At 39.7% G+C, this 13,607-nt stretch overlaps 1 protein-coding gene across 4 annotated transcripts in view; it reads right to left on the bottom strand.

Annotated features, from left to right (window-relative positions):
* Positions 1-13,607, bottom strand: part of FNIP2 (folliculin interacting protein 2) — a 50,839-nt gene that overhangs the window by 7,989 nt on the left and 29,243 nt on the right. For all 4 annotated transcript variants that reach the window (XM_042049503.1, XM_042049505.1, XM_042049502.1 and 1 more), the window contains 7 exons: positions 10,329-10,530; positions 9,668-9,756; positions 8,671-8,817; positions 8,361-8,530; positions 3,779-5,096; positions 2,849-3,005; positions 902-1,102 (listed from right to left, as the gene is read on the bottom strand). In XM_042049503.1, coding sequence (XP_041905437.1) covers positions 902-1,102; positions 2,849-3,005; positions 3,779-5,096; positions 8,361-8,530; positions 8,671-8,817; positions 9,668-9,756; positions 10,329-10,530 — 2,284 coding nt within the window. The remainder of the gene's footprint in view (positions 1-901; positions 1,103-2,848; positions 3,006-3,778; positions 5,097-8,360; positions 8,531-8,670; positions 8,818-9,667; positions 9,757-10,328; positions 10,531-13,607) is intronic.

The raw sequence follows: 13,607 nt of genomic DNA, 5'->3' as shown, positions 1-13,607 counted from the left end.
TTTAGCTCGATCTTCCTCTTCCATCTGCTGGCACAGTCATTACAAAGTATTCCTACAAAGTTTCTCAAGGCTATCACTGAAGGACAAATCAATTCTGTTAATTAGAAAAGGGGTGACTGCTGAAAAAAACACTCCATCTCCCCTCACCTACAATCACGTGATAAAAGCTGCATTACAGTTACTGCAGTGAGACTTGTGGGCAATTTTGTTATAATCAGCAAAACCAGCATTACTGATTTGCTCTGATGAACTCCACTACAAATGAGGACAGGAAAGGATGCTGTGGGATAGGGAGTGTGCAACATGACAAAATAACATTCCCTGCTGCAACCCACCCATTCCCAGGAGTCTCATCCCATCAATCCCATGGAGCCATCGGCAAAGCTACCCAACACAGCACTTGCTAAAATATGTACAAAACAGAAGGGTCAAATAAACAGAGGCACAGTTAGTTGGAGGGGAGACAGAAGAGGCATCCATTGCATGGGGTTGAATAGAAACCCCAAGAATAGAAAGTTGTATGCCAGAACTAGGATTGGGTAGATAGAGACTTCAACAACTTACAGCGTAGAGAAGAGTGGAACTTGCACAAAAAATATAAAAAACAAATATAAGACTCCTAAACATAAACACGTGACACTAAAATTGCCTAAACAAATTAGGTTTTGCCACATGTATTTTGGAGTTGTTAACTTTAATCTGACCTATTTAATGTAAATTACAGCCAAACCAGTATCCATTACTGGACTGTAGCATGGATTCTTTTCAATATGTTGTAACAGCTATGCATTTTTTCAGGCATTAGTTCATTGATATTGCAACACAGTGTACAGGACTCTGTGTTTTCTATCTGAGCTAAACAATTTTCATTAGCTTCAGCCTTCAATAAAGAAATACTTACGAAGTCAGCTGGGACGTTGAGTTTGTAAAGCTGTAAAATGGACTGCAACAGACTGGATACTTGACTCGAAACCAGAACATCCTTGCCTAACTTCATACTGTCCATCATCTTTCTCTGGCTTGTAGCTACTTGTACGTTCCATTTATCTGTGTCTGCAATAATGCAGACAGCTTCTGCTATGGGCTCATCTAGCACTGGATGCTGCAACAGAAACAAAATACAATTATGTGATACTTTCACATACATTTCCACAGCTTAGTTTGAGGTTCTACTTTTATTAACACTGAGGTAGCAAATAAGAAAGTGATTCAACGAATGTTTTTGTCCAATAGGGAACCAAAGGCATCTCAAAAAATGACAAGGAATACCAACTTCAGTGACAAGATTTACATTCAGCTACACTGGATCAGGTAAGTCTTAACTGCCAATTTGATCGAGACATTTAATTTTAATTAGTGCCTCAAAATCACTACTCCATTTTATTTTTCTCCATGTATTCAACCTACCCTGAAGACATTAGTTACTTTCAAAATGAAGAGCATAATAATTACACTGATCCAGAGACGGTGGAAGCACATTAAATGTTTCAGAGATATGTGAGGGATTTTACTATGCACAATCAAGCAGGATGTAACAGAATAGTTAGGGTTGGAAGGGACCTCTGGAGATCCCCTATTCAACCCCTTGCCAAGGCATGGTCTCCTAGAGTAGGCGACACAGGAACAAGTCCAGGCAGGTTTTGAATGTCTCTAGAGAGGGAGACTCCACGGCCTCCCTGGGCAGCCTGTTCCAGTGCTCTGCCACCTTCAACATAAAGAAGTTCTTCCTCAGCAGCTGAGGTAGAATTTCTTGTGTCTTAGTTTATGGCCATTGCTCCTTGTCCTGTTGCTGAGCACCACTCTCTTAACACCTGCCTTTAGGATATTTATATGCATTAATGAGATCCCCTCAGTCTAGTCTCCTCTGAGAAATGTTCCAGTTCCCTAATTATCTTTGGGCCACTCCACTGGACTGTCTTCAGTAGCTCCTCATCCTTCTTGGCCTGTGGAGCCCAGGACTGGGCACAGCACTCCAGATGTGGCCTCACTAGAGCTGAGTAGAGGGACAGGTTCACCTCCCTTGAGCTGCTGGAATGCTCTCCCTAATGCACCCCAGGATAGCATTGGCTATCCTGGCAGCAAGAGCTCTGTGGGCCCATGGTCCACTTGTCCTCCACCAAAGAAGAGACAGCATCATACTAGACCAATCTGATGCTGCTTAAAGAAGTTACACACACACACATCACTGCTCTGGATAGCACATGCAGTCATGCCAGCAGGATGATTCTTAACTGCTATAGAGAGAAGCTGCTGACAATTACTAGATAAGCATTTTAAATTGCATACTGAGGTCACACAGTTATTCCAGTGAAAGGTTAGTTATAAATTTTATAATTTAGGAGTACTTACAGTAGATAAAGAACACAACAAAGTTCTTATCTATAGACAATTACCTTCTGTAGTCAGTCATTTCTGCTACAGACTAGTATCATACAGGCCTCAACAAGACTTTACCTCCCTTGCAACACATGCCACTAAGTGGCAAAATAAGATGTTTCAACTTGCATATAATTTTTCTGGAATACAGGTAATTTTGTCTGCTATTGTGATGGAAACAAGAAGCAGATCAAGGTTTTTTTCCTTGTTTGTAACTTGAAGTTGCAAACAATCTTCCTTGTGTCTATCTTTGAAGAGAAGCCTTAAATGTAATAAAGGAAAGCACATGATTCTTGCATGAACAGGCTTTTTTGTATATAAGGAATTAAGGGCTTACATCTTCCAAGAAGGAAGACATGGCAGGTGTGGCTATTCAGAACAGGTAAGTAAAAAAGTAACCTACTGAAATAACCTGCTTCTGTAGATTTCAGCAATATCACAACTCCTACTCTGACTCAGTACTTTAACTCACATGCATTGCATGAAGTAGATCTGCTAGTAGACACTGCTTGAGTTTTTCATCATTATTTATTCCATGCAGCACTAGATCAGGTATATATGTATGACAGTAACCACCCAGAAGTGATCTTCCGAAGTTTTTGACACATTGACTGCTGATGGTATTTGACCTGAAATACAGAAATACAAACCAGATAAGATTCTTGCTTGACAAACTGCATTCAGATTTCACATGAATGCAAAGTCATGCCTGCTTCTACTGCAAATATTAATCACCAGCTGTAATCCAAGATTACATAAATGTTCATACCAGTAAACATCTACTGGTGGTCTCTGAAAAAAAAATTTAAAAGCTGACATGAACAATGCATTGATTTCTTCAAATTTGTAAATAAGCAAACTTTTATGCACTAGAGTTTGTGGGATGTATGAGCTCCCTGTTCTGCAGCCTACAATTTTGCTAAATTTGAGTTCTTTTCAATTCTCATGCTTCAGGTGAGTCTAGAAACTGACCTTAAGCATCAAACTCCATGTGCACCTGTAATGCTTAAAAATTTTCAAATAGCATGCCCATGTTTATTCCAAATCTGTATTTGACTTAATTATGCCAAATCTGAACAGTTATCTTTTAAATCAAAGTTTTGCTTGTCCTCAGCTGTTCTATCTACATTAAATGTTTCAGTCAGTTTACATAAAAAGTTTGATCCCCTTTTGTTAGCATTTGAAATATACCTTTGCCATAAAACTTCACTACCCTGAACCTGCTCTGTCTCTGTTTTCTTTTTGCCAAATCTGTTTACAAGAATTCTAACCACATCACTGTCTGTTACTGATTTGTTTTGCAAGGAACTTAGTCAAGATCCCAGATGATTTCAGACTTGAAACTCTAAACAACTCCAAAGTAGCTACAGCTTTTAACTCCATTTAGTTCAGACTACTTTACCTTGGCAAAGGAAGTTCCACTTCTGCAAATTCTTCAAGTCGTTTGCTGATGTTATCATGATGAACTTCATCAGGGATACAACAATCACCTTCTTCATCACTAGCTCCAAGAGCACTGTCTGAACTCTCATTCCTTGGAATGTCCCCTTCAACTCTGAAGGAGGTTTTCCTTCCAGAATCCCCATAGGGGACATCTTTAGCACCTACTTTAAGGGAATCCTGTTTGACAGCAGAATCTGCTTCTACGCAGTCAGAAGAATAGTTCTCCAGATTGCCAGAGCACAAAGTTCTATTTTCTTTCATGTTTGACAATTTTACAGTTTCTATGTTATCCATGGGCAAAAGCAGTTCACTAGATACTGAGTCCATTAAATTCACTTCAGTTCCTTTACTTTCCATATTTTGGTTAGGTATACTTTCCTTTTCCTCACATGGTGGGATTTGTGCATAACAAACATCATGTTTACTGATGGATGTAAAGGCAGCTTCACAACTGTCTGCTTGATTCTGAGAAGCATCCACAGTCAGATTTGTGGAACTTGAGGCACAACGTATCACCTCTGGATTTTTAATTAATGCCTTCAGATTCTCTTCCATTTCTCTTCTATGAGTTTCTAAGTCTGACTCTGGTGATGCTGAACTTCCAATTTGAAAAGTGACCTTTTCTAAGTGTGAATTCCTGTGGCCAGACCTTTCAGGACAAGGTAGGGCAGACGACCTACTAGAAAACTGCTTTTCCACTTTTCTCTCATTCTGGTTCTTGTTCTTCTTTACATCCATTACATCCTCTAATTTAGATGACTCTTCAGAGTGGTAGGATACCATTCCTGTATCAGTGACAGTTCTTTTCCTACAATCAGCTCCTCCTTTACAGAAACTGCTAGTTAGACAGTCAACAGATGTTTCAGAGCTCTGACTGGCCTTTCCTATTGCTTCCCTCTTTTCTTTTGAAGGGACTGGGACAGCCTGAGTGCTTTCTGGTTCATGCACCCACTCTGCAGTACTATTGTTCTTACTTCCATCATTCTTTGGAGGTAGGATTGGAGGCACAAGAGCAGGCTCATTTTTAACAGTTACAACCACATAATCAGACTCCTCTACCTCTCCCTTTTCTAGCGCAGTTGTGATCTTGCTTCCATTTAGCACTTGCTCTCCTTCCCCAGCCTTCTCACTCCACGTCAGCTGATTTTCCTGCAGCTCAGAGCACCGGATGAAGTAAGTGAGAACATAGAGCAAGCGCTGCACCAGCTCCTTGCGTTTTCCAACAATAACAGTTCGAGTCAATCTAACCGGAGAGCCTATGGCACCGTAGAGATCACCTACACAGGAAAGGAAAAATTACACAGGTTTATGTTGTGCTGTAATATAACCTATACTGCCTAAATTCTACGCATTTTGAAACACCATTTACTATGGACACAAATTAGACAGTTAATTTCTTTCACAGTAAATTCATAAAAGTTTTAAACAAAGAGTAACAAAGGAAGTCCCCTAATGCTTCTTACACCTGGCTTTTGTCCAGAAGTGTTTTGGTGTTCTTGTGAGGAATTAGCTGCTATTACTCATTTTCTTTCTGTTCAGAACCACTAAGTTTTTTATTTACACAATGTTTACAAGATACTACCATTTGGAAACTGACACAAGAGGAGGCGAAGAAGAATGTAGATCCAGCAAAACTCTGAAGCCAGCTATACTATTTTCTATTTTTCTACTAATTTTCTTTCACATCAAAATTATTCTGTTTTAGTGCAGTGACTTTTCTGTTAAACACAGGCATTTTTACCCAGATAAAATCTTAATTACATTTTTCAGGACTAAGATATCAAAAAAGAAAAACAGGAATAAATATTAGCTTAAAAGAGGTTTAGCAAAAAGAGGCATGTAACTACTTTATTGAATAAGGCACGTGCTGTGTATGTCGGAGCCAACCTCACTCACATGGAGCATTTAACTCTGACAGGGGGCAGTGGAGAAATAGAAAACCAAAACACAACTGCAATATGAAAGGTAGGCACTACTACAACATCATCCGAGTCCCCCTAAGAACTACTTATTTGCTACTTATCCTGAAGAACTGCTCTTTTAACAGAACTAAGGTCATATGTATCCTACTCTCAACGTATTTCTTTGGGAGAGTGGCAATTATCTTCCAGCTGCTTATAATCATCTATCAGCTAAAGGGTTTCCACTCCAGAGTTCTGGGAGAAGTAAACATAGATAGCTGTAAGGGAATGTTCACATGGCCTATTGGACAAAGATCAGCTAACTCAAAAAGTGTCTATTCCTGGGTTGAGTTAACCCAGTTGTGTTCACCTGACACCCATTAGAGAACACTCACTAAATTGCCTTTGCTTAACCAAACTATGGCTGATCTCACCAGCACAGGGGAGACAGCCAGCAAAAGCTCAATTTTCTTCAGCCACCTTAAGAATGGAAAGCAGGCTTCCCTGCCTTGAGGCTTGATCAGATAGCTGCTAATCTACCAGACTGCTTTTAGGTGCTAAATCCCTCCTCCGGGCTGCTCAAATTCTCTTCTGGACAGAGCTTGCCATCAGGATTTTTTACTAGACCTCAAGAAGCAACACTACATTAAGAGTTATAAACAGAGCTTCAGAAAGGTTTCTTTCAAGGGCAAGGGGGCCCCTGGTTTCAACAGTAACACAGCAAAAAAACCCCAAAGAGCACATCTATGTCCAGCCTCCTCCTCACTATATAGAGCACGAAAGGAATAAGGCTCCCAGCTCCGTTCCTACAAAACAAGATCAGTGAGACAGTAATTCCATGGCTCTCTTACTGTCTCCCCTGCTAAGATCTGCCATTTCCCATAATGCCAGTGATGCACTGGAGAGGCTCCTGGGTGGTGGCATCAGTGGTGTCATCTTCCCTCAGTTAGGAACACCCTTCCAACCAATCCCAGAGCCTAACAAGCCAGCAAATTCATTCCTCAAGAACCAAAAGTGGGCTTCAGACTACTCAATTAATCTCAAAGGCTGGTAGGCCACAAGGACAAGCAATTTGGAAATGAAATTGGAATATGCTGCTTTACTTTTGAGCTGAGCACAGTTGCTATGGAAATCAGATTCAGGCTTCAGGTTCATTTGCACAATTGGCTTTTGTATAAATGCTAATAAGACAATACAAAAAGTCAAAATTGTGATCTTCAAAACATACTAATAGTTGTTGTTAATACCATTAGGTTGAAGCTGATGTTTAAGAGACAGTACATCTTCCTGACAGAGGGACTTACAATTGCATCAGTATGTAATTGCAATTGATATGTAATATTTAATGAAAGCACAGGTCTGAAGGTGAAAAGACAGGCACATCAAAATCCTTTGTCATTTCCTTTTTTAAGCGCCAAGACTAGATTTTTTTGGTTTTCCTCCCTCTGCCTAAAGAGGAAGACCAGCAGAGGGCAACATCTCACTTTCAACGACCAGTTTTTGCAACCACCCAGTAACAGCTTTTCCAGCTTTGTAAGAATGAAACAAAATCAGAGCATTTTGAGTTCAGGCACCGAGAACTTGGCAAGACGAGAAGAGGAACAGACTCTTGACTAGTCACCAGTGGTGACTCCTGGGAGCCACCACAAGAGCTACTACCGAGCATACGCCTCCAGTCCAGCTGGTTTTCATAACTCCAGGCCTGGCTCTGTCCTCAACACCACGAGAACACTTCTAATTTCCCCTTCAGTCTAACCTCTGCACAGCGTTTAAAAGACACCTTAAACCAGGAAACAATTCACTACAACTACATGGCCAAAGTAGCAATCCTTACTTTCACAGAGGTTATTGAGAACAACAAGCCTAACTGAGACAATTAGCAAGAAACAGCACCAGCATCACGGAGTAAGTCACATCATTGCCATAGTGCGCACGTGTGTTATTTCACATGGCAATATAGTATATATCAGCTGAAGTGAAGGGCAGTCTGATGTCAGATTTGCATCTGCTGCCAAGAAGAGGAGGAATTGTCAAATACTTACCACTGACAGAATTATTTTCTCAGCTTTCATTCACCTACTCATTTGACATCAGTTATCTAGTTCCTTGTATCAAGATTATTTGCAACTATAAAATATTTGGCAGAGACCAGACTGAGGCACAGAGCATAGAAAAAACTCTTGGTCCAAGCCCATTCATGTAACAGTAAGTGAATGGAGGTACTGCCAGTTGCCAGATTTCTAATCTATTGCCCTGCTGTCTATCCTAGCTATGTGAGAACTAAACAAAAGGAGGTAGCCAATTTCAACTACAAAGGGCCTCCAAGGCCCAGATAACTCCTCTCAATCCAGTCTACTTCATCTTGTTCTTTCCCAAACTGCTCAGACCATTCACAGCACTTGCACTGTCTTAATACTTCTGTAAGTTAACCAGACAGTGGAACAGAGGATGTCAACAAGTAACAAGAAGAATAAAAAGCAGGATATGCAAAGAGGCTTCCAAATGCTGATTAACCAGGCAAAAGACACCTATTGGTAGCTGCCAATGTGACCTGGATCACAAGTAGCTCTTATCTAAAAGGAGTGGATGCACAAAGCTGCTTGTTATAGAAAAATCTGAAGCTTTCCAAATCATACTGACCCAGCTGTGCCCATAGAGGGTTATATGGGTGAGATTTTGCCAGCATGTTCACAGACTGGGATGTGCGCTTCTCAGAGAAGGCCTTGATGGGAGGATGGTCAACTGGCATCACTGTTGGGACCCAAGCCAGGTGATATGTCAGCACTGCAGTCAACAAAGCAGCAAAGAACCTAGAGAAAAAAAAAAGTAGAAAAAGTATGTCCAAAGTAACACCAGCAAAAAAACATCCCTTTAAATGCTTTAACATATGCACATGCACAGGGAAGCACACAAGCTTTTTCTTAAGAAAAAGGGAGTGGGGGAAGCTTACTGATTTTTGTTGATCTGTTCTATCAGAAATGTAAATTCTTTAAGAAAACGCTGGCATAGCTGATTCTTTTCCAGGGTGCTGGACATCATGTTAAGCCACACAGGCTCTGCAATCCTTGGAACAGAATATAGGTTCCAGATGGTAACTCTGCTCAAAGAAAATTCCCAAAATGTAAGTGTTAACATGCATATTTCAATTCGGCAAATAAATACAAGTAGCCCCTTTCCTCTTCTGTTGTCCTCATTTTAATTTGTTTCTCATACGATCTAGGAGACTAAACAAACTGGAAGAGTTTTTACTCTTCCATTAATTACTAGTGGCCAGAACACTAGTCTGTTTAATTCATACTATCAGAAACCTAGTGTCTTCATATGAATTACTTATTTGGCTTCCCTTTCTTGCATTCCCATGCGAATTTTATTCAGAGAAACCGTTCATAAAGAAATCTGAGGGGAAAAAGAACCCATTCTATTCATTGCACGGATTCAATTCCACATTCCAGATATCACAGAAACTCCATTCCACTAAAGCCTTCTCTCTCTCCTGGGCTGACTTTCTCAGCCTTTCACCATTCCTTCCTCTCTTAAGTATGGAAAAGAGAGCTTTTTACTGCAACTTTCTTGCCAGTTACATTGTTCAGTATCTATGGCTAGGAGTAGACAACTCATCTGCCTGAGTACATCAATCCACCCAACCATATAGGCATCAGCAGGAGCCAGCTCTTGATGAGATGTTTAGACTTTAAGTGACAATCCCAGGAACACGTGAGTGCAACAGAACTACTTTCATTCTCATTTGGAAAACGGCTGAGCTGGTTTTGATGAAGTTTTCTGAAAACATTTACCCAATACCCAATGCAGAAAATTCATACACACTAACTTCAAGACTGTCTAAAATACAAGACCTTACATTCAGTTGCTTATAACTGAAAGTGACAAATATCTTTCAAGGGGCATGAAAAGCGCTCTCCTTGTAATTCAGAATTCCATCAACTCACCTGAATTCTCCCAGGGCATCCATGACACGGCTGATATAAACCTGCACTCTCTGGCTGGATTCTGCTATTTTTCTACATGAGATCATGGCCTTGATTAAGAGTTAAAGACACAAAACAGCTGCTTAAAGGATTCACATTCTTCATCTTTTTAAGCTTCATTAACATGTCAAAATAGCTAACATTTAGCCCCAGTCCTATACAGCCACTCAGGACAGCAGTAAATGCCAGCCTCCCTCCACCTCACAGGAAACCAATCCCTAACACTGGACAACAGGGGAGATGAGAACACTTCTGAGAGTAAAAAGACAGCAAGAAATATTTTGTCTCTCTCTTTTAGACACTGCATGAAAGGATAGAGTACCGTCATTTCCACAGCCTCTAGGGAAGTCAAGAAAACCTCATAGTGAAATATGGCAAGAAGGAAAGAAAAACCACACATAGCATAAAACTCTCCATTCTAATTCTGTCTAGAAAAGAAACTGCACCTCTTTCAGCAAATGCTGAGTTTCTACACTGGGCTCAAGCTCAAGACTGGATGTGTAAGGAGGGAGGCAAGCTTGAAACCACGCACCTTCTCCCACTCTTCATCTATCAGATTCTAGAATACCTCATTCTGATTGACATTTATTTTTCCACATTATGCCAAATTAGTATTCTGTACCTTTTCTATTGCATATTTCAGCTTGTTCATGTGAGACTCAAAAAGAGGAAAGTGAGAGAAAAAGAAATCCTGGAAGTTTCTCTGTGCTTCTTCTTTTTCAGGCAGAGAAAAGATTATGCTGATTGCAATTTTTTTCCTCCGAACCATTGCAGGATTGGAGCTGCAGCTTTCATCAGCCATACTAAACATTTCTTCAGTGGACCTGTAAGACAGATTTGTTAGGACAGTTACTTATATATTGAGAGATAATTCAGCTTCTGTCCATAGCTCTCTGTATAGTGGAAGGTAATTAATTTGTAGGGCTCCTTTGACAGCCTACATAAGGCTTTGCTGTCACACGTTTCTAAACAGAGGATACCTGACATTTTGATGGATAAGTCCTATCCTTGTTCAAATAGGAAAAAGACAATCCCCAGACAGGCCTGGTGTGAACACTTTCCTCTGAAACAGAACTATTAGATTTGCTCCTGGATTTATCTTTGAGGGAGATGAAGAAAAGGGAACAGATATACATCACACAACATCATAACCAAAAAAGGTTAAAGGTAACTTTGGGGCTGTGAACTGCATCCAGCACTCAAGCTCCTCTCTAGGTGCTCAACAGCACATCTATGATGCTCTTGAATCTGGACTGTTGCTCATGAGGGAAGTTGGGAAATGTATACTCTATACTACCTATATAGCTCCACCATACAAAATAAACACTTTCTATTTTAACTGAAGACAAAATGTCACCACTTAGTAATTCCTGTGAAAACACAAACTTAATGCCTACAAATACATGTTTGCCCAGCTCAAAGTTGTGAAGACTTCTGCTCAGAAAGGTTTATTTCCTGCTTAAAACCATAAAAAAAATACCAGAAAGAAAAAACCCACCCACCCAGTGGCTATTTTACAACAATTATTATTTCCCCAAGTTCTGTTTATTTCCTTGATAGCTATGCCACATTTCCTTCAACTATTATGTTCCTTCTCAATACTAGGATCAATAATGCTCAATGTTTTGATTATCAGCCTGGCCTGTGGATCAAAACACACCTTCACGAAGTTTGCAGATAATGTCAGATGGGGAAAAAAATGGTCAGTCAAGGGGAAGGCACTGTCCAGAGAGGCTGTGGAATCTCCATCCTTGGAGATTTTCAAGGTTTAATCAGAGAAGTTCCATAGCCACCTGCTGTAAATTCCAAGCTAGTGCTTTGCACAGGCAACTGATTTGGATGATATCCACAAGTCTCAGCCCAGCATAAGTTTTACTGTGATTATACAAAAAGCTGGCAATTCCCTCACCCTGTTCTTCTATAAATATTAGCCTAGTGGTGCTAGATATTGATACTGCTGGGTTTACAAAATTACTATTTTTTCCCTTGCTTAAAGCATCTTGATCAATTTAATGAAAAAACATATTATATATATCATTTATATACATAAGTAAAACAGTATGGACAAAATGTCTGTTGTAAGGAACTTCAACTGAATAATGGGTTTTAATCGACTGAGAAATTTAGGGGGAAAGGGTAAAAAAGACAAGAAACCATGGAGACATTCTGAGCAGCAGCTCATCTGGAAATAGCTTGGTTTTGGAGTTTCTTTGTAAGGTAAGACTGCAATACCAGTGAGTGGTAATTAAAAGTTTGAAGTCTTTTCATATCAGAGTTATGTTGAAATGGAGTCTGTAGTATTTATAGAACACTATGAAGCAATTAACAAAAGGAAAGACTCAGGGCTAAGCATTCATTCTAAGTCCATTCTAAAAATAAGTGGTTTACAGTTTAATTGGTTTGGCAAAGTTAAATATACAAAAATTTCTCATCACAGAGGTATGAGTCCATGAACACAGGATAAAACACACAATAAAACCAGCTTGTGGGAAAACAGAGTTCAAGACAAAAACATAACCTCATTTGAACTTCAGAAGCTTGCATGCAGAGACAGAAATTCCCAAGGAAATCAGGAAAGGATGGTCAGTCAGCATCTAAGAAACATCACAAGCTTTTGTACTGCTTCCCAGGAACAGAAATTGAAGAATCTAGGTCTGAGAGAGAAGCCTTTTCAACAAAACTGCTAATCTAGCTTGCTTGCCAATCGACTATGTGGAGTTCCAACTAGACATCTTAATTTCTTTGAGCTATTGGCCTTTTAAAACATCAGTCACAGAGACTGTAGAATCTTGGCTGTACAAACTGGGGTGCAAACTCTGTGGCACTGAAGTGTTCAACCAGAAGCCTAGTGTTCCTCTAGCAAGTAACCAGAAAACAAGTATCTGAAGAGGCTTTTTGGCTTAGAAAGAATCCCAGCTCAAGAATAGTTCTAGACAGTGAAAATAATGATATTCTGTTTCCAGTATCTTTCCCCAGCACAAGTTCTCCAGTGTGGAAAAAAAACCAAAACATACCTACTCCCTACAGTAAATAAGCAGCCCAAAGAGGCTACTTTTCTCTAAACAATTTGTAACTTTCAGAAAACTTCGCAGAAATTTGTATTTGGAAATTTTGGCTACTTCTTAAACTGGGGTGAAATGGTCTTATTTACCCTAGATGTTTTAATCTTTTTTTACAAGGGCTGCTCTCAGCCTTATTTCTTTAGGAAACTAGACTAAAAATTACTTCAGTTTACTCAAAGCAACCAGTTTATTCTAAACTGCAAGTGTGATTTAGAAGGCATGACTGCTACATTAGTACTGTGGCACGATTCTTCATGTTAAAAATGATTCACTAAGAATATCTAGAAAAAAGATACAAGTATTGGTTGACACTAGGGAAAGAAGTCTTTTCAAAAGAGGCTTAATTTTTATTTTTTACTGAATACATATTTTAACTGGCAGCTTTTATGCTTCTCTTAACTGAAAAAGGAGAGGTCAAATAGCATGAATTTCTTTTAGGTCTCCACTAATTCCATGCTGTCTCTAGGTACAGGTGGATGAGTGCAGAGAGAGGATAATCAAGAACCATTTGCTATTTTGCAACTGACAAGGGAAGAATTTGCTTATTAGCTATGAAAAGTCTTCTGCATTCCATGCTTTGTTATGCCACCGAGCTACAAAAGCTAATAAAATTCCAAAACAGAAGCCAAGCTTTTTGATCACAGCTTTTTTTTCTTCCTGTTTTGGCAGAAGTCACATCAGGAACATCCTATACCAGCCAAGAGAGTCGTCACGGACTATTACTCCAAAATTTCACTAACTGCTCACTAGTCAGACTTCATAGTAGTATAAAGTAATTATGGGAGCAGTGCTGTTACAGTCACTTTCATCTCAACAGGATGCTCTGCTCCTTCAGAAAC

This window comes from Corvus kubaryi, unplaced genomic scaffold (genome assembly GCF_017639235.1).
Source record: "Corvus kubaryi isolate FWS band 111438036 unplaced genomic scaffold, C.kubaryi_AGA036_p1.0 71, whole genome shotgun sequence".
NCBI lineage: Eukaryota > Metazoa > Chordata > Aves > Passeriformes > Corvidae > Corvus > Corvus kubaryi.
The sequence above is the reverse complement of the archived record's forward strand: the minus strand, read 5'-3'. Positions and strand labels throughout refer to the sequence as shown.